At 41.2% G+C, this 27,939-nt stretch overlaps 1 protein-coding gene across 4 annotated transcripts in view; it reads left to right on the top strand.

Annotated features, from left to right (window-relative positions):
- Positions 1-27,939, top strand: part of NCAPD3 (non-SMC condensin II complex subunit D3) — a 66,743-nt gene that overhangs the window by 7,976 nt on the left and 30,828 nt on the right. For all 4 annotated transcript variants that reach the window (XM_007183326.2, XM_057552516.1, XM_057552517.1 and 1 more), the window contains exons 4-17: positions 1,859-2,043; positions 2,661-2,825; positions 2,932-2,993; positions 3,201-3,288; positions 5,007-5,140; positions 12,334-12,406; positions 13,137-13,262; positions 13,397-13,649; positions 14,055-14,111; positions 14,373-14,462; positions 17,816-17,889; positions 18,429-18,563; positions 19,599-19,819; positions 27,689-27,880. In XM_007183326.2, the coding sequence (XP_007183388.2) occupies positions 1,859-2,043; positions 2,661-2,825; positions 2,932-2,993; positions 3,201-3,288; positions 5,007-5,140; positions 12,334-12,406; positions 13,137-13,262; positions 13,397-13,649; positions 14,055-14,111; positions 14,373-14,462; positions 17,816-17,889; positions 18,429-18,563; positions 19,599-19,819; positions 27,689-27,880 (1,855 nt within the window). The remainder of the gene's footprint in view (positions 1-1,858; positions 2,044-2,660; positions 2,826-2,931; positions 2,994-3,200; positions 3,289-5,006; positions 5,141-12,333; positions 12,407-13,136; positions 13,263-13,396; positions 13,650-14,054; positions 14,112-14,372; positions 14,463-17,815; positions 17,890-18,428; positions 18,564-19,598; positions 19,820-27,688; positions 27,881-27,939) is intronic.

The following is a 27,939-nucleotide window of genomic DNA, read 5'->3' as shown; positions in this document are numbered from 1 at the left end:
TTTCTCTGAATTATCTTTTAAATAATTTTTTTAGAAAATGAAAAAATAAATGTCTTTTCTTTTTAAAAGATTTCATCGCATGTAATTTTCTTTTGGCCTGAAGAACTCTCTTTGACTCTTCTCATGCTGTGCATCTGTTAGCCGTCCACCGTCTTGGATTTTGATTCCATGAAAGTATCTTTCACCTTCAAGAATGTTTTTGCTGAGTATAGAATTATAGGTTGACAGATTTTTTTCTTTCAGTGCTTTTTGGGTGTTATTGCATTGTCTTCTGGTTTACTTCACTCCTGATGAGAAGTCTGCGTGACTCTTATCATTGCTGTTCTGTAGGTTTGTGTCTTTTTTTTGGCGTGGTTACCTTGAAGATTTTCTCTATTAGTTTGTTTTGATTTGATTAGATTATTATTAGTTCCGATTTGATTAGATTATCTACCCTTTGGTGTGATTTCCTTGGTGTTTATCATAGTTTGGTTCATTGAGCTTCTTGGGTCTGTGAATTTGTAGTTTTTAACAAATTTGGAAATTTTCCAGTTATTATTCCTTCAGGTATTTTCTTCCCTCTCTTTTTTATGGGATTCCAATTACTCGTATGTTAGATTGCTTGATATCCTCCCATGGGTCCCAGGGCCTTTATTAACTTTTTTTTGTTTCTGTGCTTCTGTTTCTTAAAGTTCACCTGCCTTTGTTCCTGTAGCATCTCATCAACTGTTGAGATCATCCAGTGAAGTTTTCTTTTTCAGATCCAGAAGTTCCATTTGATTCTTTAAAATATTTTCATTTCTTGCTTTGTTTGCTACTGTTTAATTCTTGAGCTTATTTATAATATCTGCCCTAAGGTTCTTCTCTGCTTGCTCTGTCATTTCTTGGACTGTTTCTAGTGACGATTCCCTTCTCACCACAGGGCACGTTTTCCTCTCTCTGGATGCCCAGTACATTTTTATTGGATGCTGGACATTTTGAATGTGAAGTTTTTGAGTGTCTTGATTTTGTTGTTTTCCTTTAAGTATGTTTTGATAGGCAGCTATTGGTGCATTAACTTGGTCTTTTTGAGGCTTGTTTGAAAGCTTTGTTGGGGCAGCTGTAAAGTAGCCTTTACTCTGGAGTTAGTTTAGCCCTGCTGTTAAGGTGTGTTTCTCTCCGAGTGTGTCGTGAATGTTCCAGGTCACTGTGGCTGGCTGGGGCTCCGACGTATCTCTCCCCTGTGTGCGTTCCGAAAACTGTCCATCTCCCACCTGCTTGGAGGTTTTCTTTGCCCACCGTCATGGATTTCGCCCCACGCGTCCTAGCTAAGGTCAACCCTGTGCAGACCTCTCAGCACTGTCTCCATGTGGCTTCCTCGTTTCCAGTGCTCTGCTCCGTGCATTCCAGCTACCCGGCCTTCCTGACACTGATCCTTGTATTCCTGACGTAGTAAGTCCATCAGAATGTGCTTGGGGTCACCGTTTTTCTGCTGTTGTCCAGACATTGCCTCCAGACACAGAATCGGGTCAATTTTAGGGTTTATCTCACTGGTTTCCCTTTTCTCAGGGGTTGTGTGGCTAGGCTACCTCTTGCTCTGGGTCTTAGATGGTCACTTTATAAATTTCTATCCAGTTGTATAGTTGTTTATGGCAGGAAGAAAAGTGTAAAACCAGTTACTCTGCTACGGCCAGCTGTGGAAATCTCATTATTTATTTATGATGAGGCCTGTTGCTCACTGCCTAGGGCTGAAGTTGAATGGAACTTTTTTGCTAAAGGTTCACTGTTATTCAAAGTTAAGGAAAAGTCTGGTTTTGCTTTTTAATTTTTCGTTGTTGTTACAGACTTATTTCAAGACAATTTAAACCTACCCTGCTTACTCTTTATTCTTTACGAATAGGCAGTATAGCCAACCAAGTTTTCCACCCAGTGATGTTTGACAAATGTATTCAGATTCTAAAGAAGAGCTGGCCTCAGGAATCCAGCTTGAATCAGAAAAGAAAGAAAGAACAACCGAAGAATTCTCAGGCCAACCCAAGGGAGAGTAGGAAGAGAGGAAGGCCCCCCAGGAAAGAGGAGATGGAGGTAAGAGGGAGTGGAGTCATGAAGCATATCTGATTTATTTAAGAATTTATATTAAGGTAGAGTTTCAGGGGTCACGATTATACCAAAGCCCTAGCGTGCTGTCCGCCATCCTTCCCGTAGGACTTGCGGTCGCCTCGTGTACCGCTGAGCATACGTTCCCCTCACCATCTTCCCAGCCTCCCCATCATCTCTCTCCCACCTTGTTCCCAGGTGTGCTCACCACAGGCCAACAAGTGTGTTTGCCACATTATCTTATTGTCATTAGAGACGGTGGTCGAAGTATCCTGAGGACTCTCGCCCATAGAACATAATAGAATAACGTTAATTCCTAATTTTTGTGTGACTGGGTAGGGTGGTAGAGGTTCATTGACACCAGAACTTCTAAGAAACCCAAGAGATCTCACTGACGTGAAAGTATGGAACTGGAAACTGTGGTAGCTTCCATCTGGTCCAGCGGCTAGCGGCTGCAGCGGTGGAGACCCCGAGCAGTCGAGGTGCCTGGTCAGCGACCCAGCGCCCACCTGGAGTTTCACTGCCCTTGACTGGGTACATGGAAACCATGGGACAAACTATTAGGCAGTACTACACAGTCAGCTGTACATTTCTTCATAATCTAGATGGATGAAGTGATTGAAGAAGAGGATGAAGAGAATATTTTTTTTTCTTCCCGAGACCTTTGTCAAATTCGAAATGCCATCTTTCACGTCTTGAAGAATTTTTTAAGGCTTCTGCCCAAGTTTTCCCTGAAAGAAAAGCCACAGTGTATACAGAATTGTGTAGAGGTAAGTGAGAATTCCAGGAACCTTGGGCAAGTTCAAAGAGCGAGGACAAGGGCTAATACTTAAAGAGTGGGAAAAACCAGGCCTTTTCTTGGTCTCTGTTTTCCAGGTCTTCGTTGCATTGACTAATTTCGAACCAGTTCTACATGAATTTCATGTTACACAAGCCAGGTGAGCCATTAAATCTTCCAGTGCTAACGTTTAATTATGGTACAATGAGTTTTGCTCCATCAGAAGCCTTACTGCCATTTTACCCTAATTGGCACACAGGTAGAATTTATTCATTTAAATATAGCTTATAGGGTTAGGAGCTATTCCAAGTGAAATCACATCCATTAACTAATCTTTTGCTTTTTTTTTTTTTTTTTTTTTTTTTAGAAACCTTAACCAAGCAAAATACATACCAGAACTGGCCTATCATGGATTGTATTTGCTGTGCTCCCCAATTCACAGAGAAGGAGATAAGGTAAAGGAGACAGGACCCCACTGAGTTACTGGTTGAAGTGAAAGCATGTGGGTCGTGGGATGGAAAACGCTGGAAGCATTCGATGTGATGCCGTGTGAACTCACTAGGTCATTGTCATGACTTGAGGACGTTTGTATAATGAAAATCATCCCCGTCACTACGTGGTGCCCACTGTTCATTCCAGGCTTATATCCAAGGACCTGGTGGCCACAGGGAGTTCTTGTTGGGTTAAGGCATAAAGAATGGTTCCAGTGTGACCTGGGTAGAGGAAAAGATAAGCTACTGAGCATTAGTTTTACAGAAGTATTTACCAAACTCTTCTGAGAAGAGTAGACAGTCACAGACTTCCCAGTTTCCCTCAGCAGTTCCTGTGTGCCCCTGTATTTCTGTTAGTGTTTGTGTTTTAGTGGATGATTGTGCAAACACGCTCCTGGTTAGCATTCATATATAGATTTGCCCCCAGTGACCTTCGAAGCCCCGCAGCTCTAGACACTGGAGTTAACAGCTTTTTAAGCAGTAGGGTGTTACTAAACCTGGATGTTGTTAATGAAACAGGAGTTTGCAAAAAACGTGACGGACCAAGGTCTTGTGCCTTTGGTGCCTACGATACACCTAGTTTCCAGGGGAACGATGTGTGAATGAGAAGGCCCTGGGCACTCGGGGCTCTGCACTTTGTCCAGACTTGGGCCTCCCCCCTCACTGCCTGTGTGTCCTCCTGTGAGGCCTCAGTTTCCTCATCTGGACAAAGAGGGTGAAAGGCTTCCCTTCCTCGTGGATTTCTCAGGAGGATTACAGGGAAGAATGCCTCTGCACAATGCCTGCTGTTTAGAAAGCGTCCCATGTTTCGTTAATTTATTATGTCTTTGTCACTTCTCTGTTTGAAATATGGATGTGATAGCATTCACAGTAAAACTTAATTCCTGTGCCCTTTTTAACATTTTAGAAGATAAGGAGGTTGGGAAATTATCCTTTCAGGCAACAGTGTCTCTAAGGACATGGTGTTTTTCATTGTGAAAGTGTTGCCCTGATGTTGGGCGACATTGGTTGTGGCCTGACCTTTAATTACTTGACTTCGGACAACTCAGCTTGGGAGTCTTTTATTATGTATAAAGTAGAGATAATAGTAAAAGTATTAAGAACAAAATGGAAAAGCCTTGCCGACCTCGTGGAGTTGAGAGGTTTCAGAGAAAGTGTGGTCAGATCTAGTAACACATGGACGTGCTTAATGCAATACCTGCCACATATTTGGTTTCCAGTAAATTGTTTTATCTACTGGATGAATGAATTAAGTAGCTGAGTAAATGATGTGTGATGGTATATTGGAAGGTGCTCTGTAAGCTTCAGGTGTAATACAGGTGTAAAGAATCATCACTTTCCTCTTTTCTGTAAGGGGTAATCAGTAGCATCCTTTGCCCTTCGTAAGTTACAACTAATTCTCTATAGTCCCTAATTTCTGGGCTGGAGTGTGAGAGGGCGAGCAGAGAAGCCAGCTGGAGTTCCTATCATTATCCGTAGGCAGCACTTTCACACTGCTGCGTTGCGCATGTATTGATACCTGGTCATCGGCCGGGAAGTGCATCCTTAGTGTTGAACCAAAACCTGTATCAGCCTCAGTTAACTTCAGGTCCTTGAAGTGGTTCACTGTGGTCTGCATCACGGTCTCCAAGGCCCTGGGATTCTCTGTCATGCCTTAAATTGAATTTTCTTTTCTCTTCCAGGTTATCAGATGTGTTTTCCATCGAATGCTCTATGTAATATTAATGTTAGAAGTGGGCAAAGGCTCCCATCACGCCCCCCTTGCCATCACTTCTCCGGCCATCAGTGGTAAAAACCAGGCAGTCCAGTTTGTCAGGTGAAACACAGCTCGGATCTTTACTGTCTGTCGCTCTCCCAGTCTTCTGGAGCCTGTACTAACCAGGATTTCTGACACCTTTAGCAACTAACAAGTGTCTGGGCTGTTTGTGGTTCAGGGTTCAAAGTAAAGCACTTGGTAGCTCATCTGGTTTGTGTGGTCTGGGGTGTTGCGGGGATGAGGGGTCTGCAGTTTGTGGACAAGCCCGTGAAGTCAGCTCTGAGTTCTGGCAGCGGCCTTAGTATTAGCCGCTCCAAGTCTGCCTCCGCCTTTGCTTTTTCTCTCTCCTCTTAGTCTCCTTCTTTTTGTTCCTTGCCACTTTTTTTTTTTTTTTTTAACTTCCTTAGCAATAATTGATAGACTAATTCTCCCCTCAAGAGTCTCTTAGCTTCACCTGTGAAGTCCTGTGTCTGGCCTTTACTGGGGAAGACATGTTTGCTGTGTCCTCAGCTTTTCTTTCTGTTACTGGCTACTCGGCAGCAGCATGGAGGTGGTGGGACGAAGGGGAAGGTGTGTATGTGAGAGTGTGTACATACCTGGAAGCAGCCGCGGTGCATGCTGTGGGTGCAGCCATGGGGTGTGGATGCTGGAATCCAGGTGCAGGCTGCTGTCTGATCCTTGAGCGAGTGTCTCGTTACGGACTTTTTTAAACATTAAGTAACTAAGATGTTTTAAGTAGAAACACTCATTTTAGTTCTTCCATGAGTTCATGATGTCACCGATTGCAGTAATATTCCTATAATGGTACAAGGAAACTTAACACTGAAAATGGGTCCAATCTGGGCATTATAGTGTTTAAATTTTTTTTTTTTTTCAAACATCTTTATTGAAGTATAATTGCCTTACAATAGTGTGTTAGCATCTGCTTTATAACAAAGTGAATCTGTTATACATATACAATATGTTCCCATTTCTCTTCCCTCTTGCATCTCCCTCCCTCCCACCCTCCCCATCCCACCCCTCTAGGTGGTCACAAAGCACCGAGCTGATCTCCCTGTGCTATGCGGCTGCTTCCCACTAGCTATCTATTTTACATTTGGTAGTGTATATATGCCCATGACACTCTCTTACCCTGTCACATCTCACCCCACCCCCTCCCCATATCCTCAAGTCCATTCTCTAGTAGGTCTGTGTCTTTATTCCCGTCTTGCCACTAGGTTCTTCATGGCCTTTTTTTTTTTTTTCCCTTAGATTCCATATATATGTGTTAGCATACTGTATTTGTTTTTCTCTTTCTGACTTACTTCACTCTGTATGACAGACTCTAACTCCATCCACCTCATTACAAATACCTCCATTTCATTTCTTTTTATGGCTGAGTAATATTCCATTGTATATATGTGCCACATCTTCTTTATCCATTCATCTGTCGATGGACATTTAGGTTGCTTCCATGTCCTGGCTATTGTAAATAGAGCTGCAATGAACATTTTGGTATATGACTCTTTTTGACCTATGGTTTTCTCAGGGTATATGCCCAGTAGTGGGATTGCTGGGTCGTATGGTAGTTCTATTTGTAGTTTTTTAAGGAACCTCCATACTGTTCTCCATAGTGGCTGTATCAATTTACATTCCCACCAACAGTGCAAGAGTGTTCCCTTTCCTCCACACCCTCTCCAGCATTTATTGTTTCTAGATTTTTTGATGATGGCCATTCTGACCGGTGTGAGATGATATCTCATTGTAGTTTTGATTTGCATTTCTCTAATGATTAATGATGTTGAGCATTCTTTCATGTGTCTGTAGGCCATCTGTATATCTTCTTTGGAGAAATGTCTATTTAGATCTTCTGCCCATTTTTGGATTGGGTTGTTTGTTTTTTTGTTATTGAGCTGCATGAGCTGCTTGTAAATCTTGGAGATTAATCCTTTGTCAGTTGCTTCATTTGCAAATATTTTCTCCCATTCTGAGGGTTGTCTTTTGGTCTTGTTTATGGTTTCCTTTGCTGTGCAAAAGCTTTTCAGTTTCATTAGGTCCCATTTGTTTATTTGTGTTCTTATTTCCATTTCTCTGGGAGCTGGGTCAGAAAGAATCTTGCTGTGATGTATGTCATAGAGTGTTCTGCCTATGTTTTCCTCTAAGAGTTTGATAGTGTCTGCCCTTACACTTAGGTCTTTAATCCATTTTGAGTTTATTTTTGTGCATGGTGTCAGGGAGTGTTCTAATTTCATACTTTTACAGGTTCCTGTCCAATTTTCCCAGCACCACTTATTGAAGAGGCTGTCTTTTCTCCACTGTATATGCTTGCCTCCTTTATCAAAGATAAGTTGACCATATGTGTGTGGGTTTATCTCTGGGCTTTCTATCCTGTTCCATTGATCTATATTTCTGTTTTTGTGCCAATACCAAACTGTCTTGATTACTGAAGCTTTGTAATATAGTCTGAAGTCAGGGAGCCTGATTCCCCCAGCTCCATTTTTCGTTCTCAAGATTGCTTTGGCTATTCGGGGTCTTTTGTGTTTCCATACAAATTGTGAAATTTTTTGTTCTAGTTCTGTGAAAAATGCCAGTGGTAGTTTGATAGGGATTGCATTGAATCTGTAGATTGCTTTGGGTAGTAGAGACATTTTCACAATGTTGATTCTTCCAATCCAGGAACATGGTATATCTCTCCATCTATTTGTATCATCTTTAATTTCTTTCATCAGTGTCTTATAATTTTCTGCATACAGGTCTTTTGTCTCCTTAGGTAGGTTTATTCCTAGATATTTTATTCTTTTTGTTGCAATGGTAAATGGGAGTGTTTTCTTAATTTCACTTTCAGATTTTTCGTCATTAGTGTATAGAAATGCAAGAGATTTCTGTGCATTAATTTTGTATCCTGCTACTTTACCAAATTCATTGATTAGCTCTAGGAGTTTTCTGGTAGCATCTTTAGGATTCTCTATGTATAGTATCATGTCATCTGCAAATAGTGACAGCTTTACTTCTTCTTTTCCGATTTGGATTCCTTTTATTTCTTTGTCTTCTCTGATTGCTGTGGCTAGGACTTCCAGAACTATGTTGAATAATAGTGGTGAGAGTGGGCAACCTTGTCTTGTTCCTGATCTTAGTGGAAATGGTTTCAGTTTTTCACCATTGAGGACAATGTTGGCTGTGGGTTTGTCATATATGGCCTTTATTATGTTGAGGAAAGTTCCCTCTATGCCTACTTTCTGCAGGGCTTTTATCATAAATGGGTGTTGAATTTTGTCAAAAGCTTTCTCTGCATCTATTGAGATGATCATATGGTTTTTCTCCTTCAATTTGTTAATATGGTGTATCACATTGATTGATTTGCGTATATTGAAGAATCCTTGCATTCCTGGGATAAACCCCACTTGATCATGGTGTATGATCCTTTTAATGTGCTGTTGGATTCTGTTTGCTAGTATTTTGTTGAGGATTTTTGCATCTATGTTCATCAGTGATATTGGCCTGTAGTTTTCTTTCTTTGTGACATCTTTGTCTGGTTTTGGTATCAGGGTGATGGTGGCCTCGTAGAATGAGTTTGGGAGTGTTCCTCCCTCTGCAATATTTTGGAAGAGTTTGAGAAGGATAGGTGTTAGCTCTTCTCTAAATGTTTGATAGAATTCGCCTGTGAAGCCATCTGGTCCTGGGCTTTTGTTTGTTGGAAGGTTTTTAATCACAGTTTCAATTTCAGTGCTTGTGATTGGTCTGTTCATATTTTCTATTTCTTCCTGGTTCAGTCTCGGCAGTTTGTGCATTTCTAAGAATCTGTCCATTTCTTCCAGGTTGTCCATTTTATTGGCATAGAGTTGCTTGTAGTAATCTCTCATGATCTTTTGTATTTCTGCAGTGTCAGTGGTTACTTCTCCTTTTTCATTTCTAATTCTATTGATCTGAGTCTTCTCCCTTTTTCTCTTGATGAGTCTGGCTAATGGTTTATCAATTTTGTTTATCTTCTCAAAGAACCAGCTTTTAGTTTCATTGATTTTTGCTATTGTTTCCTTCATTTCTTTTTCATTTATTTCTGACCTGATCTTTATAATTTCTTTCCTTCTGCTGGCTTTGGGGTTTTTTTGTTCTTCTTTCTCTAATTGCTTTAGGTGCAAGGTTAGGTTGTTTATTCGAGATGTTGCCTGTTTCTTGAGGTAGGCTTGTATTGCTATAAACTTCCCTCTTAGCACTGCTTTTGCTGTGTCCCATAGGTTTTGGGTCGTCGTGTCTCCATTGTCATTTGTTTCTAGGTATTTTTTGATTTCCCCTTTGATTTCTTCAGTAATCACTTCGTTATTAAGTAATGTATTGTGTAGCCTCCATGTGTTTGTATTTTTTACAGATCTTTTCCTGTAATTGATATCTAGTCTCATAGCGTTGTGGTCGGAAAAGATACTTGATACGATTTCAATTTTCTTAAATTTACCAAGGCTTGATTTGTGACCCAAGATATGATCTATCCTGGAGAATGTTCCATGAGCACTTGAGAAAAATGTGTATTCTGTTGTTTTTGGGTGGAATGTCCTATAAATATCAATTAAGTCCATATTGTTTAATGTATCATTTAAAGCTTGTGTTTCCTTATTTATTTTCATTTTGGATGATCTGTCCATTGGTGAAAGTGGGGTGTTAAAGTCCCCTACTATGATTGTGTTGCTGTCAATTTCCCCTTTCGTGGCTGTTAGTATTTGCCTTATGTATTGAGGTGCTCCTATGTTGGGTGCATAAATATTTACAATTGTTATACCTTCCTCTTGGATCGATCCCTTGATCATTATATAGTGTCCTTCTTTGTCTCTTGTAATAGTCTTTATTTTAAAGTCTATTTTGTCTGATATGAGAATTGCTACTCCAGCTTTCTTTTGATTTCCATTTGCATGGAATATCTTTTTCCATCCCCTCACTTTCAGTCTGTATGTGTCCCTAGGTCTGAAGTGGGTCTCTTGTAGACAGCATATGTATGGGTCTTGTTTTTGTATCCATTCAGCCAGCCTGTGTCTTTTGGTGGGAGCATTTAATCCATTTACATTCAAGGTAATTATCGATATGTATGTTCCTATTCCCATTTTCTTAAATGTATTGGGTTTGTTATTGTAGGTGTTTTCCTTCTCTTGTGTTTCTTGCCTAGAGAAGTTCCTTTAGCATTTGTTGTAAAGCTGGTTTGGTGGTGCTGAACTCTCTCAGCTTTTGCTTGTCTGTAAAGGTTTTAATTTCTCCATCGAATCTGAATGAGATCCTTGCTGGGTAGAGTAATCTTGGTTGTAGGTTTTTCTCCTTCATGACTTTAAGTATATCCTGCCACTCCCTTCTGGCTTGCAGAGTTTCTGCTGAGAGATCAGATGTTAACCTTATGGGGATTCCCTTGTGTGTTATTTGTTTTTTTTCCCTTGCTGCCTTTAATATGTTTTCCTTATATTTAATTTTTGACAGTTTGATTAATATGTGTCTTGGCGTGTTCCTCCTTGGGTTTATCCTGTATGGGACTCTCTGTGCTTCCAGGACTTGATTAACTATTTCCTTTCCCATATTTGGGAAGTTTTCAACTATAATCTCTTCAAAAATTTTCTCAGTCCCTTTCTTTTTCTCTTCTTCTTCTGGTACCCCTATAATTCGAATGTTGGCAGGTTTAATGTTGTCCCAGAGGTCCCTGAGACTGTCCTCAGTTCTTTTCATTCTTTTTTCTTTATCCTGCTCTGTAGTAGTTATTTCCACCATTTTATCTTCCAGGTCACTTATCCTTTCTTCTGCCTCAGTTATTCTACTATTGATCCCATCTAGAGTATTTTTAATTTCATTTATTGTGTTTTTCATCATTGCTTGGTTCCTCTTTAGTTCTTCTACATCCTTGTTAAATGTTTCTTGCATTTTGTCTATTCTATTTCCAAGATTTTGGATCATCCTTACTATCATTATTCTGAATTCTTTTTCAGGTAGACTACCTATTTCCTCTTCATTTGTTAAGTCCAGTGTGTTTTGAGCCTGCTCCTTCATCTGCTGTGTGTTTTTCTGTCGTCTCATTTTGCCTATCTTACTGTGTTTGGGGTCTCCTTTTCACAGGCTGCAGGTTCGTAGTTCCCGTTGTTTTTGGTATCTGTCCCCAGCGGCTAAGGTTGGTTCAGTGGGTTGTGTAGGCTTCCTGGTGGAGGGAACTAGTGCCTGAGTTCTGGTGGATGAGGCTAGATCTTGTCTTTCTGGTGGGCACGTCCACGTCTGGTGGTGTATTTTGTGGTGTCTGTGGCCTTATTATGATTTTAGGCAGCCTCTCTGCCAATGGATGGGGTTGTGTTCCTGTCTAGCTAGTTGTTTGGCATAGGATGTCCAGCACTGTAGCTTGCTGGTCGTTGAGTGAAGCTGGGTCTTGATGTTGAGATGGAGATCTCTGGGAGATTTTTGCCGTTTGGTATTACGTGGAGCTGGGAGGTCTCTTGTGGACCAGTGTTCTGAAGTTGGCTCTCCCACCTCAGAGGCACGGCCCTGATGCCTGGCTGGAGCACCAAGAGCCTTTCGTCCACACGGCTGAACTGTTTCAATAGGCCCTTAAGTGTTGTCTCATTCCCTGCTTTGTCTCATTTCTTCTCCATGTTGACTTCAACGTTACTTGCTTAAGAGTCTCTGCTCAGGCCACCATTTTATTCAGCTCCTCAGATTCCACGCCGGGTCGCTTATTTCTGCGCTTCATCTGAGATTTCGTGAATAGAGGTCACAAAGATGAGCCCTAAGTCTGAATTTTTAAACAAGCTTCTACCACCATTTTGCTGCACCTCAAGTTCTGGAAAACACTGCTTGGAACCCCACTCCTCAGGACCCAATCTGGGCATTATAATAATTTCTATTGGGGTTACAGTTTGGAGAGGTACTGTTAGAAATGCATTTCACTGGGCTACCACCGGGTGGCACTGTGTCTCCATCTATCCTCTACCGCAAAAGGATGTATTTCAGCCTTAATCTGAAACGTCGTAGGCAGTCCAAGGGCCCTGTGAGGACGGCACCCCTGCCCCTCGCTGGCTGGCTGGCTGCTCGCAGCAGCTGGGAGAGCGCCCGGGCCGTGGTGGTGGGTGCTCTGCTGCGACACTTCATCTTCAGGCTCCAGGCACTCGCAGTGCCTGCAGTACAGGGGTGGGTGGTTTTTAACAGTTAGGCTTTCAAAAAGGTAGAAATTTTTCTGTTTTTGAGAACAGATTCAAGGAAAATTGCTACTTTATTGTCACTATAGGTGTATTACAAACCGTGGCTGTGTTTCTTTCCTTTTGTAGCTCACTTGTGGATGAGCTAAAAGAAAGTATGTTTCCAGTCCTTCGTGTCTTACTCCAGCACATCTGTGTCAAGGTACTGTTTGCTTTAATGAGGGTGTATAAACACACATGAAGGTAAACGTGCGCGTGTGTTCTTGGAAATGAGTCTACATCATTACTGAACGTTGTTTTATTTAGTATATTCACTAGGTGTTCCCCTCTAGTGTGGTTTTCGGGGGAAAACAACTTTTTATTTTGGAAAACTTCAAATAGAAATAGAGTAGTGTGACGAACACTGTCTTCAGTGATTTTGTATAAGCTGTAACTCCTCCAGCACATATGCACACTGGATTTTTCTTCTGAAGCAGATTTCATCATATCCTTTCAGACATAAATATTTCATGTCTCTCTCTAAAGGATAGGAACTCGTTAAAAACATAACCACAAAATATTAACACACCTAAAAAATTCACAGTAATTCCTTAATATTGTCCAGTATCCGGTCAGTGTTTGCATTTCTACTATTGTCTCATAAATTTTTATAACAGTTTGGACAGATGATTCTTTACCTGAACTCTATGGACCCTAGGGGTCCGTAAATTCTCTGAAATTAGGCTCTGAGGAGTGGGCTTACAGGTTTCTTATAGGCTAGTTTCCCAAGGGGTCTGAGACCTAGAACTGGTTAGTCATTTCTGTAACATGTAAACGCTCGGCACTGTCGCGGAGCCAGGCGCACTCAGCGATCATCGATCGCACTACCACATGCGTCTCCGTCGTCCTGCTGTGGGTACTGGCTGGGCAGCTTCTCAGGGTCTGTGTTTCAGGTGGTCGATAAATCCGAGTACCGGACCTGTGCAGCTCAGTCCCTGGTCCAGCTGCTCAGCAAGCTTCCTTGTGCGGAATATGCTTCTTTCGTGGCCTGGCTTTATGGATATTCACGAAATGCCAAGGTAGGAGCTACATCTGCCTGAAATCGTGGCTCCTGGCTCTGCAACCTTCTAGTGACGGCCAGATCTGAAGATCTGTTTCTGAAGATTAGTTTTCTTTGTCTCTGACGGAGATGCGTGTGGTTTTGCTTTACCAGATCCCGTACCGGGTGTTCACTCTTGATGTTGCCTTGGCTCTGCTGGAACTGCCTGAACGAGAGGTGGACGGCATGCTGCCCCCGGAGCATCAGAAGTTCCTGAAGCATAAGTTCTTGGTGCAGGAAATCATGTTTGCCCGCTGTGTAGACAAGGCCCCGACTGTGCGCAGCAAGGCACTGTCCAGTTTTGCGCACTGCCTGGAGTCCTCTGCTACAGCCGCGTCAGAGAGCGTCCTGGAACTTCTGGCTAACGGTGAGTGTGCCGAGCACCACGAGACCGGGTCTGGCTCCTGCTGGTCCAGAAGCTGCGGCGGCAGGGATGATAGGTGTGCTGTGATAGACTGGGACCCTCGGAGACCCTTTCAGTAGGTTTTACTGTCGAATGACTTCTTGGACGAGCCTTTTTAAGCAGTTCACGTGTTCTTGACCTCAGGCTGAGGTTGTTGGCCGCTCTCACTATTCCTTTGCGTCGTTGGTATTGGCTGTATCGGGTCTGATGACCAGTTTAATGCACAGCCAAGGAGAACACTGAACTGTCAGCATTTAGACTCTGTCTTGTCTTCAGGCCTAATTATCTGGGTTTTGATTCCTCTGTAAATATTTATGTATGGTTTTTGATACTAAGACTTTTCTCTCTTATCTACCGGCTTACTTTTAGCTCCTGCAGTTTCAGGAATAGAGAGCCACCATGACACTTCACTGAAAAATTCATCAGGTAATGAAATGGGTCAATATATTATCAGATATTGAATAATTGTCCTTTTAATTAAAGGGCTTGCTGACTATTTGCATGTTTTTTTCTATCTCCATATTACCTGTTTTAATACTGCACTTTTTTTCTTCATCAAAGAAATTGAAATTCATTTCAGTAATGGTGTGTAGTAACTTAAACGTGGAATATGCCATGCTTATATTACTTAAAGGTATAACAAGTTTTTACTGTACTGACTGGGCCTTTTTAAAATTTATTTTTAAGCTTTTTCCTATCAGAGGCAGACATTTAACCCTTCTGGAGGCTCAGAGGTGATCAATATAGACAACAGTGGTGAAACAGCTGGATATAGGGGTACGTCAGATTTTATCCCTATCAGATGAGTAATAACTGTTGGATTTCAGACAACTGTAAGTAGAGCCTCAAAACCTTGGAATTTTTTTCTAACTAATTCACCCTCAAGAATTGGAACTCTTTTTTCCCTTAAAAGTAGATTAATTTTTATTTTATATCTTTAATTAATGTCTTTGCACTATACTGTATTTCATTTTAAGATAAAGAATAAGCTACATTTCACTTGTCGTGTACTGAAACCCAGTATTTCTGTCACACTTAAGAGAATGTTAGCAAATATTTTATTTCCTTAGTGAAGTCCGTTGTTCTGAACACTTGGGTTTGCTGGCCAGAAAGGACCAGTTACTAGGAAAGGTGCAATAGAAATTAAATTTGTGTTTGGAGAAAAGTCATCACGGAAGAGGGGAAAAGATAAACAATACTATGGTACTCACCCTTGTGTCTGTTTTTTATTCCTTATTACTTTTTCCACCTGGCATCTTGACTCTGATTAAGCCATCCCAGAATCCATTTTTTTTTTTTTTTTTCCAGAATCCATTTTTAATACATGGTAGGGAAATGTGAGCCCAAGCTTCCATTGAAAAAGTTCAGAATTTAGATAATTTCTCTTCACCAGCAGTATGAACCGTTCTTTAATGGGTCGTACACATCGTGTGGCGTGGTTATAGGGTGCTCTCTCCCATGGATCCCAGCACAGGATTCTGAACACAAATGATGCCTGTTCTCTTTCAGTGACTTATTGAAGCCAGAATAATCTGGGATGGTAAAGTGTCAGTGTGATTCAGGAGGGAAGAAACACACCTGGGCTAGGTAGTAGATAGACCTGGAGCTACTCTCAGATTCTGTTTCTGTCTAGCTGTATGGTCTTGAGAAAGTCACTTTCCTTTTCTGGGCTTCTCCTTCACTTATACTATGACTTAGCATAATGTAGTAGGGGAAAAACTACATTAGAAATGAGAGGCAATCTGAATTCTGATACTATTGTAAATGAAATTGCTTTCTTAATTTCATTTTTGAATTGTTTATTGCTAGGTTTTACAACTGATTTTTGATGATTGATCTTGTGTCCTGTGACACTGTTAAATTTGTTACTAGCCTTAAAAGGTTTTGTGTGTGTGTGTGTGTGTGTGTGTGTGTGTGTGTGTGTGAGATTCCTTAGGATTTTCTACATATCAGATCATGCCATCTGTGAATAGAGTTATTTGTTTTATCCAGCCTGAATGCCTTTATTTCTTTTTCTTTCCTATTTTCCCCGGCTAGGACCTCTAGTGGTGTTGAAAAGAAGTGGGGAAAGCAGAGGTCCTTGCCTTTCTTCTGTTCTTAGAGGGAAAGCTTTTCGTCTTTCACCATTGAGTGGTTAGCTGTGAGTTTTTTCAGGATGGCCTTTATCGGTGTGCAGGAGTTTCCTTCTGTTCTGAGTTTGTTGAGTGTTTTTATCGTGAATAGGTGTAGGATTTTGCAAATACTTTTTCTGCATCTATGGAGATGATCACGTGGCCTTTGTCCTTTGTTCTATGGTGGTATATATCACAGTGAGTGATTTTCCCATGTCCTGGGATAAATCCCAAGCATGGGGCTTCCCTGGTGGCGCAGTGGTTGAGAATCTGCCTGCCAATGCAGGGGACACGGGTTCGAGCCCTGGTCTGGGAAGATCCCACATACCGCGGAGCAACTAAGCCCGTGAGCCACAGCTACTGAGCCTGCGCATCTGGAGCCCGTGCTCCGCAACAAGAGAAGCCGTGGATAGTGAGAGGCCCGCGCACCGCAATGAAGAGTGGCCCCCGCTTGCCTCAACTAGAGAAAGCCCTTGCACAGAAACGAAGACCCAACACAGCCAAAAATAAATAAATGAATTAATTTTTTAAAAAAACTTTCTAAAAAAAAAAAAAAAAGAAAAATCCCAAGCATGGCGTATAATCCTTTTTGTATCTTGCTAGGTTTAATTTGCTAATATTTTGCTGAGGCTTTTATGTCTATATTCAGGAGGGATTTGGGTCTGTTGTACTCTTGAGCTGTTTTGTCTGGTTTTGCTCTCAGGATAATACTGGCTTCACAGAGGGAGGTGGAAAGTGAAACAGAAGAGATTCTGTTTTTTGAAAGAGTTTATGAAGCATTGGTATTAATTTTTGTTAATTGGCGATTTTGTTAACATTTGGCAGACTTTTCCAGTAAAGCTGTCTGGTCCTGGCCCTTTGTGTATGGGGGGAAGTGTGTCTTTGTTTCTTCTTGAGTCAGTTTCCCTAATTCTTATCTTTGTAGAAATTTCATCTAGGTTACTTACTTTGTTAGCATAAAATTGTTTGTAGTGTTCGTAGTGTAACCTTCTTATTTCTGTAAAGTCAGTAGTAATGTTCCCTCGTTCATTCCTGATTTTAGCAATTTGACTCTTCTCTCTTATTTTCTTAGTCTAGGAAAATGTTGTTAATTTTGTTGATATTTTTCAAGGAACCTACTTTGATTTCATTGATTTTCTTTATTGCTTTCTGTATTCTGTTTCATTTTTTAATGTTCTTTCTTGTACCTCAGCAGTTCTTAAGTGTGGTTTGGGGTCCCTAAGCCTCCTTCAGTGGGTCCTTGAAGTGAATACAGTTTTCATAATAATATCTAGATGTCATTTACCTTCTACACTCTGATTTTCTCACAAGTGTAACTTGAAGTATTGCAGAGGTCCCAGACAGGCAGAAGCAGATAGAAGCAGAGATGAGAATCCATCAGTTGTCTTTTATTAAGCCAGACATTAAAGAGTTTGCAAAAATGTAAATCAGTGGCATTCTTTTCACTAAATTTTTTTTGTTTTGGACAATAGTTATTTTTTAGTTAAAAGATATACCATTTATAAGTGACGTGCCTTGCTATTTTAAAATGAATTATTAAATTTTTTTACAATTCTCAGTTTAAATTTCTAATTCATATTAAAAGATATAATCCACGTTAAAAAAAGCTCTTAGGAGTCTTCAGTAATTTCTAATAGTGTAAAGGGACCATTAATGGAAAGGTTTTAAAGCTACTGTTATGTATTGTTTTACTTAGTCTTTAAAAAACCCGATGGTTTAGATCTTACCATTTGTAGTAAACAGAATAGAGATCTAAATAATTCATTCAGAATTTTAGACTTAGGAGCCTGGGTTTAAAACTAAATTTTCCAGAATTTATGCCCTTTTAAAATTTTACTACTCTGCCTTTTGCATTATTGTGAATAGCTAATTATTTGAATTTTCTTCTTTTTCTATGTCATTTCATGCTCTGATTTCTTATGATTTAAAACCAGCTAATGAGTCAGTCTTGGATTACAGCATGTTCTCAGGATTGTGTGGTGTTCTCAGGCTGTAATGACTGTGATGTTTCCTCAACAGGAAGAGGTCTCATGATGATGTTGAGGAGCAGGGTCGGAGACGAGAAGACCAACGTCAGGAAGTCTGCACTCCAGGTGTGAGTTTTTCTGGACATTCTTTTCATGTACTCTTTTTAAGCACTAACAACTTGAAGATGCAAGAGACTATTTTAAAAACCCTTTGGCCATATTCATTACTCACTTTTCTCCTAATGTTAGTTCACCTTGTTCCTGTTAAATGTAAATTACATAGATGAACTGAAGGATCATCTGTTCTTAAGTGTTCCTACTGGGTTACTGGCTTTTTAGGAATCACAATTTTATATCCTTAATTTCATTTTTTAGAATAAGGATTCTTAACCTGGGGACCATGGATGGATTTTGATAGGGTTCATGAAACCCCTGAAATTGTTTCAGAGTACTAGTTTGTATAAAATGTATGTCAAGTTTTCTCCAGAAAGGTGTTAAATTTCATCAGATTCTAAAAGGTGGGATGTTACTGGGAAGGGGGATGGATCTATGATCTCAAAAATGAAAGAATCACAAACTTAAAAGGCAGTGTTTTGTCTGCAGTTTTGCTTTTTGTATTGACATTATGCCTAAGTCACCCCTTCATGTTACACATGACCTTCTAGGTCTTAGTGAGCATTTTGAAGCACTGTGACATCTCGGGTATGAAAGAAGAGCTGTCCATCCTGCAGGACCGGTGTCGGGACCTTGCTGTGTCTGTCCGCAAGCAGGCCTTGCAGTCTCTCACCGAGCTTCTTACGGTGAGACGCAGCCACCGTGTGTCTGATGGGTGGTATTTTACGTTACAAATAATTCAGCTTGATGAAGTACCTGTTAGAAACTCTCCTAAGTCCGCTGTAGGACTCTACAGTGTAAGAGAAAGGAATCTGTCCATTACCTCTGGTAGATTGCATTTCATATTAAATATAATATGACTAATGCTAGAGAATGCTAATGGTTAGCATTCTCTTGACTTCAGGTTAAATCTCATATAGAAATGTGAATTTTAAAATTAATTTGGTTAGGCAAGAGGCCTAGATTAATTTTTGTCCATTAAAACCTATATAGGTGATATTGCCAAAAGAGCAGATCCACTAATCCTATATATAATTTACTTTTGCCAAATAATTAGTTTTTGAAGAATTTTAAAAGTGAGTTTTTTTCTTTATTTCATGATAGAAGGCATTAAGCAATGCATGTTTTGACTTTCTCTGTTAGCATCTATTCTAATTACTCCTTAGGATAAAAATTTATTATTTGCTCTCGATCGTGAATTACGAAAAAGTGCTGCTTCACTACCAATAATAAGATAATCACTGTGTAAGTCTAAAATTCCAGTATGGGATTTCCCTGGTGGCGCAGTGGTTAAGAATCTACCTGCCGATGCAGGGTACACAGGTTCAATCCCTGGTCCGGGAAGATCCCACATGCCACGGAGCAGCTAGGCCCGTGTGTCACAACTACTGGACCTGTGCTCTAGAGCCCATGCTTCGCAACAAGGGAAGCCACAGCAGTGAGAAGCCCGTGTGCAGCAACGAAGACCCAATGCAGCCAAAAATAAATAAATAAATAAATTTAAAATTTCAGTATGCACTGATTTACAGTTACTGGAGCTTGAATTTGGTTTTCACATATATTTGGAATGTTGGTTTTTTTCCCACTGTATGTTTTATTTGTAATTATGTGAGCAACTACTTGTAACATATCCTAAAACATCGATCACAGCTTCCCCGATTTGTGTTCAGACCTGTGATAGCGTAGGCGTCTTTATGACTTCCTGACTTTCAACTCCTCAGGCACAGCCTCAGTGTGTCCAGGTGCAGAAGGCCTGGCTGGGGGGCGTTGTCCCGGCCGTGATGGACGGTGAGAGCACCGTGCAGGACAAGGCCCTGGAGTGTCTGGACCAGCTCCTGCTGCAGAACATCAGGCATCATGGTCAGTTCCACTGCGGGGACAACAGCCAGGTGCTCGCCTGGACGCTGCTGACACTGCTGAGCACAGAGTGCCAGGAGCTGGGGTACGTTCGCGTGCAACTGGTTGTCCTTAGGAAGGGCTTTCGTTACCAGTTCCTGTGTCGATCTCGGAAAATCAGCTCTCCACATTGCTTAATATACGAAGACTTAATCTTGATCTTTTTCCCTTGACCTAGTTCAAATCTCTTAGCATTTTTGTGGTGACGGTTTTTGTGAAGCCTTCCTTTGCTTTTCTCTGAGTGTTTTCCAGCTTCGAATTGATGTCTTAATATGTAGTAGAAAGCATTAATGGATTTGCTATATTAACGTTAACTTTCCACAGTACTAGTTACTATGGTAGATGACTTCCTGGGTATGACAAGTTAGACTTTTTCTGACATCGTATCGGGTTGGTTGACTTAATCACACTGCAGCATTTTTTCCAGTTGATAACATTTGCTGGGTGTTCACTGTGCAGTGAGCAATGCAGTGAAGAGTTAGCACCTGCACTGATCAATTTTAATCTCTACTGCAGTAATCTTGCGGCTGGTTTGTGTTTGTGCTCCCTTGACTGTCTTTTCCTTTCCTTTTTTTCTTTATCATACAAGAAACACCTCCCTGCTTGTTTCCATGTACTTACGGAGGAATTACCATACAATAGAAAGAATAATAGATGTAGTATCATAATCGATACTAATAATTGTTAACCATGCTCCAATATAAAATAAAAATTAAAAAAAAAAAAAGATACTGATAGATAATAATAGATTTAGTGTACCGTCTGTGGCCCTGGCAAATCACCCCATCTCTGTGGGCCTTAGTTTTCTCATTTGTAAGAAGAGTCGGTTACACTACATGATCTCTTAAGGTCCCTTTTGTTGTTAAAAATCTGACTGAAAATGCATTCACTCATTAAATATTTTCTCAGTACCAACTATATGCTTTGCTGAAATTCCTGGAAGGGAGAGGAATTTAGCCAGCAGTAGAATCAACTACTTTTTTTGCTTTTCTTAGGGATATCTTACTGTGCACACCCAGTGTATACTAGCTCATGAGAAACTGTAGGGAGGTTTATTTCTTTTTTTTAACTTTTATGTTAAAATATAACATGTATAGAAAAACGTACAAACTGTAAGATCAATAAATATCAAAAAGAAAATATAGCCATGTAACCACCACCCAGGTCCAGAAATAGAACATTGCTCGGCCTGAGAAAACTCTTCCTTCCCGTCGCTCTCCTTCCCTCCTCAAAGGGAACAACCACTGTGATTTTAACACCATGTGTGAGTTTTCTCTACTCTTCATCTTCATGTAAGTGGAATTATGTGGTATGTATTCTTTGTGTGTCTGACTCCTTTTACTCAAAGGAATACAAGATTTCATTCAAGTTACTGTGTGCAGCTATAGCTCATTCACGTTCATTGCTCTGTGTGTGTGTGTATGACATTTGTGAATAAGCTACAGTTTATTTATCCAGTCAACTGTTGATAGATTATGGGTCGTTTCCAGTTTTTTATTACGAGGTATAATGCTGTTGTGAATATTCCCATGCGTATCTTTGGCACACATTTCTCTTGGATGTACACCTAGGAGCAGTGCTGTTGAGTATGCTTTTATTCGTCTTTCATGGTTACTGCCAGACAGCTTTCCAGAGTGGTGGGACCAAGTTACATTTCCTTGCAGCACTTAATGAGAGTTCCAGTTGCTCCATATCTTGGCCTGTGTTTCGTGTTGTCAGTCTTCCTTTTTAGCCTTTTTGGTCCATTTTGGACCAATACTGGTATTTCTTGGTGGTTTTAATTTGCACTGCCATGTTGACTAATGCAGTTGAGCCTCTTTTCATAGGTGGAGTAGCATTTAGATATTCACATTGTGAATTACCTGCCCAGGTCTCGGGCCCTTTTTTTTTTTTTTTTAATTAGGCTGTCACTCTTTTGCTTGTTCAGGCAGAAGTGTTCATTATATACTTATGTACAAGCATTGTTATATGTATTACAGATATCTCTCCCATCCCATGATTTGCCTCTTTACTCTCTTAATGATGTCTTTTGATGAGTTCAGTTTGTCAGTGGTTTTCTTTATAGTTAATGTATTTTTAAAGAAATCTTTTCCTACCTCAGAATCATATACGTATTTTCCCATATAATCTCCTAGAAGTTTGATTTTTTTCTTTCCCCTTTATTGTTAGGTCTTTAACTTACCTGCAATTAAGATGTGTCATAGCTTCCTTCATAGGCTCTCTGTTTTCATTTTAAGATGGGGGAAACACCTGTGCATATTTGAAGTCAGAAAACCAGTATGTAGAAAATATCGAGGATGATCGAAAGGGATAAAGTTTCTGAAAAAGAACAATATGTGAAAGGATACACTTTATAAAGTAGGAGGAGAGAGCTCCAGAAATAAAAGGAAACACAGAGAACAGGAAGAGAGAAACACAAAAGAGGACATAATATAAGCACTAGAGCTTTCAGCCTTTTTCTTCTCCGTAAAGTGATGCTCATTGTTTGCCCAGTACAGCATGTTCACAGCAGCGTGATCCACAGCAGCTAAAAGGTGGAAACAATCCAGGTGTCCATGCACTGGTGAAGAGATAAATAAGATGTGGTCTATACACGCAATGAAATATTACTCAGCCTTAAGAAGTCACAAAATTCTGACAGATGCTATAACATGGATGAACCTTGAAAACATGCTAAGTGAAATAAGCCAGACATGAAAGGACAAATATTGGATGGTTCCTCTTATGTGAGGTCCCTAGAATAGTTAGACTCTGGGAGGCAGAAAGGGGCGGTGGGGAGGAACTGCTTAAGGGGTACGGTACGGAGTCTCAGTGTGGGGTGAGAAAAAGCTCTGGAGGGGGGTGGTTGCACAACGGTGCAAATGGGCTTAATGCCACTGATCTCTGTACTTTAAAATGGTTAAAAAGATAAGTTTTGTTATGTACATTACCACAATTTAGAAAACAATGTATTTGCCCAAGTTAGGAACGAGAGGGTAGAATTAGGGGCAACAGTTCTCAAAGTGTGGTGGATTCAGGAGCTTAGACTCTTGTCGTCTTAAAAACACACATACACAGAGAGAGCTGTGAGTTCAGTCTTATTTGGGGTTTACTGAGGACTGTAGTCCAAGAGACAGCCTCTCTGTAACTGAGGAACTGCTCTGAAGAGGTGGGGGGGGGGCGGGTCCGTATATACGTGATTTTGGTGAGGGGTGTACGGGCAATCAAGCACACATCTCGGTAGAAGGTTGCTGCTGGTCACGAGGAGCGGATGTCTCTGTTAATGGATTTTAGTGCTTTTCTAGTTATGAGAAGATGCAAGAAGTTGGGCTCATGAAATCTTCTGAAAATACCTACCTATCTGAAGGCCTGTTCTGCCAGTTTTCCCAGAGCACAGAGTGCGTCATTCCTGATCTCTACCCTGAGCTCCTTTTATAATTCTAAAATTTCAAGTTACCAAATATCTGGAGAGATTATTTTTAAGTAGACATTCTTAAAACATAATTAGTCCTCAAGAGTTCACTCAAAAGTTCTTATTTCATTTACATTTAATTTACTTTAAAGAATTTCAGAATACCAAGTTATTTTTCTTGCTGACAGATTTGCAACAGACATAATAAGATCTTACTTGACCTCTGTTAAACCTGGCTGCACTGTATTAAACTTCATGTTGTTGGCTCTAAAGACATGTCTGTATTTATTAAACCAACAGACTTTAACACCAGGCGTTAATACTGAATATTTCCCAATTCACATGAGCCTGAAATTCATTTGGGTTAGTTTCTTTTATATTTCTGAGAGTTTATATAAGTGCTTAATTTCCTTTAAGCCAATTAAGTAGAGCTCATTTACAAATTAATTTTGATAATACCATCCAAAGATAAAAAAATTTATATATATAAAAAATGCACATATAGGCAGACACAACCAGAGATCTCATAGCTTCGTTTTAAAACTTAGTCATGAATCAGGTATTACAGTGTAAGACCATCATGGCTGCTCGGATCACTGAATGGCCAGTTCTTACATGTGACCCCTGGATGAGCAAGTGTTCTAATTAATGAGTGGGTTTCCCTCTGGGACCACTGCGCAGTGTGAGGGCTTTGCCTCTTCCATTCCTGTAAGTTTCTCAGTTGCCTGAGAAGGCCGTGACTGACCGCGGGGACTCTTGGCCCTTTTCTTCAGAGCAGCGCTCTCACGTAATATCTTCACTTTTATCCTGACAATTTCTGTTCAGGCAGCCGAATTGGGGAAAGGTTTCAGGTCAGTCTCCTACCTAAACACTCAGCTCAGACTGCCCAGTGTCTCAACTGAGCAAGGGGGCCAGGTACCTGTTTTATACTTTGAAATAAAGCTCAAGGTTATCAACTAATATGGCAGATCTGAGAACCAGGAGAGACTCACCCAAATTCGTCTGGACTCTCTGAGGAGGTGGACGGGTGCAAGAGGCCTCTGCTGGTACCAGGCTCTGGTTCTTGTAGAGTTCAGACAGAGAGAAGTCTGCTCTGGGTCCTTGTTTTTTTTTTTCCAAAGGTTTTTTTTTTTTGATGTGGTCCAATTTTAAAGTCTATTGAATTTGTTACAATATTGCTTCCATTTTATGTTTTGGTTTTTTGGCCTCAAGGCATGTGGGATCTTAGCTCCCCCACCAGGGATTGAACCCGTACCCCCTGCATTGGAAGGCGAGGTCTTAACCACTGGACCACCAGGGAAGTCCCCTGCTCTGGATCCCTTTGTGGTCGCCAAAACTGTCAACAACAAAAAAAACCACAGTGTAAACAGCTGTGAGTTCAGTTTTATTTGGGGCTTACTGAGGACTATAGCTTGGGAGACAGCCTCTCAGTAGCTCTGAGGAACTGCTCCAGAGAGGTAGCCGGGTTGGGGGGGGGGGGGTCAGTATATACGTGATTTTGGTGAGGGGCGTACGGGCAATCAAGCACACATCTCGGTAGAAGGTTGCTGCTGGTCATGAGGAGCGGATGTCTCTGTTAATGATTTTAGTGCTTTTCTAGGTATGAGAAGATGCAAGAAGTTGGGCTCATAAAATCTTCCTGAAAATACCTACGTATCTGAAGGCCTGTTCTGCCAGTTTTCCCAGAGCACAGTGGGCCTCATTCCTGGTCTTGGCCCTGAACTCCTCTCAGGAGGTGTAGAAGGTCAAGGGACTGCAATGGCCAGTGACCTTATCCTTGTAGAGGCGGATGGCAAGTGGCAGTTTTTAGTTGGCAGCCTTTATCGTAATATTAAGATGTCATGTGCCATTGCCACTTTTACTCTTTGACAGTACTAGAGTTTCTAGAAGCCATGTGATGATATTGAAACAAATTGAATGGAGAATCAGATGTAAGAATGCACGTCTTTTGTTTAAGCCAGGCCATAAGGAGATTTACAAAAGTACAAAGCAACGTCACTGTTCTTACCAAGTTTTTTTTTGTTTTGAGAAAGATACCAGGTTTTGGGGGGGAAAGAATTGCATTATTTATGTTAACATGTAATTAGCTTATTGTTATTTCTGACAAATTAACAGATAAGTATTTTTAAATTTCTGTTTTTACTTCTAGTATGGCAAATATTGATAGGTATAACCCGCATGAACAAAAATGGTCTTCGAGGTGGTCAGTAATTTTTAAAGAGTTTAAAAGAGCCCTGAGCAGAAAAAGTGTGAGAGCCACTGAACAAGGGAATCAACTTTAAAAAAGGATTGAGAACAGTTGGGCTAGTGGAACAGAGTTGTATAAATAAACTCTTGTGATCACAAGTTCTTTAATAAGCAGAAGGTAACTGGGATTCCAGGGTCTGCTCGAGACAGGAGACTCCGCAGAGCAGGCGAGCTTCGAGTTTGGACCTTAGCGGTTAACAAGGGGCGGGAGGTGCTCTGGTGGAGGACGCAGCCAGTGCAGGGCCGCGGGCGCATGCGTGGTGTGTGCTGCAGGGGCTCCAGGAGTTCATAGCACAGGAGGTATCACGGATCGGCTGTGTCTGTGACCAGAGTCTGAGGACACAGGCCACCGGTGAATGACTCGAGCTCAAGGCGTGGCGACCAGGTCCAGGGGAAGCAGCTGGCTGCAGAGGAGCTGTCCAGCAGTGGGAAGCTGGGGAGGGGGGACCGGGTCTGAGGGCTGAGGACGCCCTGCGCCCTCCACTCTGCTTGCCCACAGGCCAGTGGAAAGGGAGTCACGGCAGCCAGGAGGGAGCACGTGGAGCAGCATGGGTTTTTACCTTTTTTTCTTTTGTCAGCTTAGGGTAGCTTCCTTTTGATGGTGGTGTGACCTCAATCATCCCTAGAGGTGGAAAGAGTTGAGAGTAACCAGGCAGGCCTAATGGTGAGGGTCTCCAGGCAGGAAATAGCAACGCAAAGGCTTAGAGGCCCGCCGCTCCAGGAATCCTAACTGAAAGGGCTTCTGGGTGGGGTTGCTGTTGAACAAGGCCCGGAAAGCAGAGGTGGGGCGGGATGGGGGGTGGAGGGAGGGCTGGGGATGGAGTCCCATTTTCAGTGTGAGCTTGCGACGATCCTGGTGATGGAGGACATCGCCCAGAGTTAGGTTGTAGGTTAGAGAAGATGACTAAGAACAGACCTCTTCAAAATCAGCCGTTGGTGTGATTAGAAGAAAAGGAATTAGTGAAAAGGTCAAACAAGTCGACTGGAGTGTAAGGGAGAGCGTGGTCAGTTCTGTCCAGCAGGGGGCACTGAGATGGGCACTGAGGGGGGTTGCTTTGGTTTGATATTAGGATAGAGGTCGGCAGTGCTTTTCAGGAAACCAGGTGGTGTTTGCTGAACCGCATTCTGAGTGGTGCGGCATCCCCTGCTTGTGATGGGCAGTGTGGCTAATGGAGGGTCCAGTTGGGAGGCTTTGGGGACGGCTCAGCCCATGTGGAGGGTGTGCGTGGTCAGAGAGGAGCCAGATTTGAGATCTCAAAGCTGGAAGTTCAGAGGACGTTTTGTCGTTCTGTTTGCTTCCTGCAGTAAACTTCAGTTAATATTCTGTGTGATGCTTGTACGTAAACTTTTAAATATTTGTTGATTTCATGTATCTTGCTTTTGGATAGCAGTCAGATATAAATTATGTTAGTCATTTGCAGTAAAACTCTAGATAGATTTTTAACCAAAAGCTAATTTATTAATAAAACCATTCATTTATATGCATATGCTTATTGTGTGTAGATGTGTTTATTTTCTTATAGTTGCCTTCTGCGTGCTTTGAGAATTCTTTTTTTCATTTAATGAGAAAGTCTTGCTAATCTGAGTGTGTGTGTGTGCCTAGCAGTAGAAGAAATTAATTGGGGGAAGAAATGTATTTTTCTCTCCACTTAAATATATAATACTGCATTTGTCTCATGAGTCATATGATGTCATTCAGTGCTATAGGAAAAAGTAAAATAAGAAATGGTTTAAAAATAGCAATGACATCACACAAACACTTTAACACATCAGAAGCATTTTTTATTTTAGAAAAGTTTGATACATGTATTTCTGAGTGGTATTGGCAGGTCATAGCAAAGTCGAGCTCATTTAATATCACCATATTTAAATGCTAGGATGTCATTTCTCTCCAATCCTTCCATTGAAAAAAGGACAATGTCTACATTTTTTTGTTACTAAAACCCTGTAGACTCTGGATGTACCTGTTATTGGTAACTTACCCCATACGTTTACATAGAAATTTTAGAGGGTCTCAAGTGAATTATGAAATTTTATTATTTTCTTTAAAAATAAATACTTTATGGGCAGGGGAGGGGTAAATATACCTTATTCAGTGTAATAATAATTAGAAAGATACGTAGTTTGCTATCAGATGAGCCACTAGCCAGGAACCTCTGTTTGCATGTTTTATGTGCCAGAATCCTGGAGCAGAAGTTGATACCCTTCACCGAGGGGCAGGTCTGAACAGTTTTGTGTATTTACGGTTACAATTCTGCTTTCTCATCTTTTTTCCAGCCGCTATTTAAATAAGGCTTTTCATGTCTGGTCCAAGAAAGATAAGTTCTCCTCCACTTTTGTAAGCAATGTGCTCTCCCACACTGGCAAGGAGCACGCTGCCCCGGCCTGGATGCTGCTCTCCAAGGTTGCTGGCTCGTCACCCACGCTGGACTACACCCACGTCATAAAGTCCTGGGAGAAGATAAGCAGGTTCGCGTGCTTGTAATGTAGCTGCCACCAGACACGAGAGAGTCTTGGAAACAAAGCTC

The sequence above is a fragment of the Balaenoptera acutorostrata genome, chromosome 9 (assembly GCF_949987535.1).
Source record: "Balaenoptera acutorostrata chromosome 9, mBalAcu1.1, whole genome shotgun sequence".
Lineage (NCBI taxonomy): Eukaryota > Metazoa > Chordata > Mammalia > Artiodactyla > Balaenopteridae > Balaenoptera > Balaenoptera acutorostrata.
Note: the sequence above shows the minus strand (reverse complement) of the source record. Positions and strands in the feature narration are given on the sequence as shown.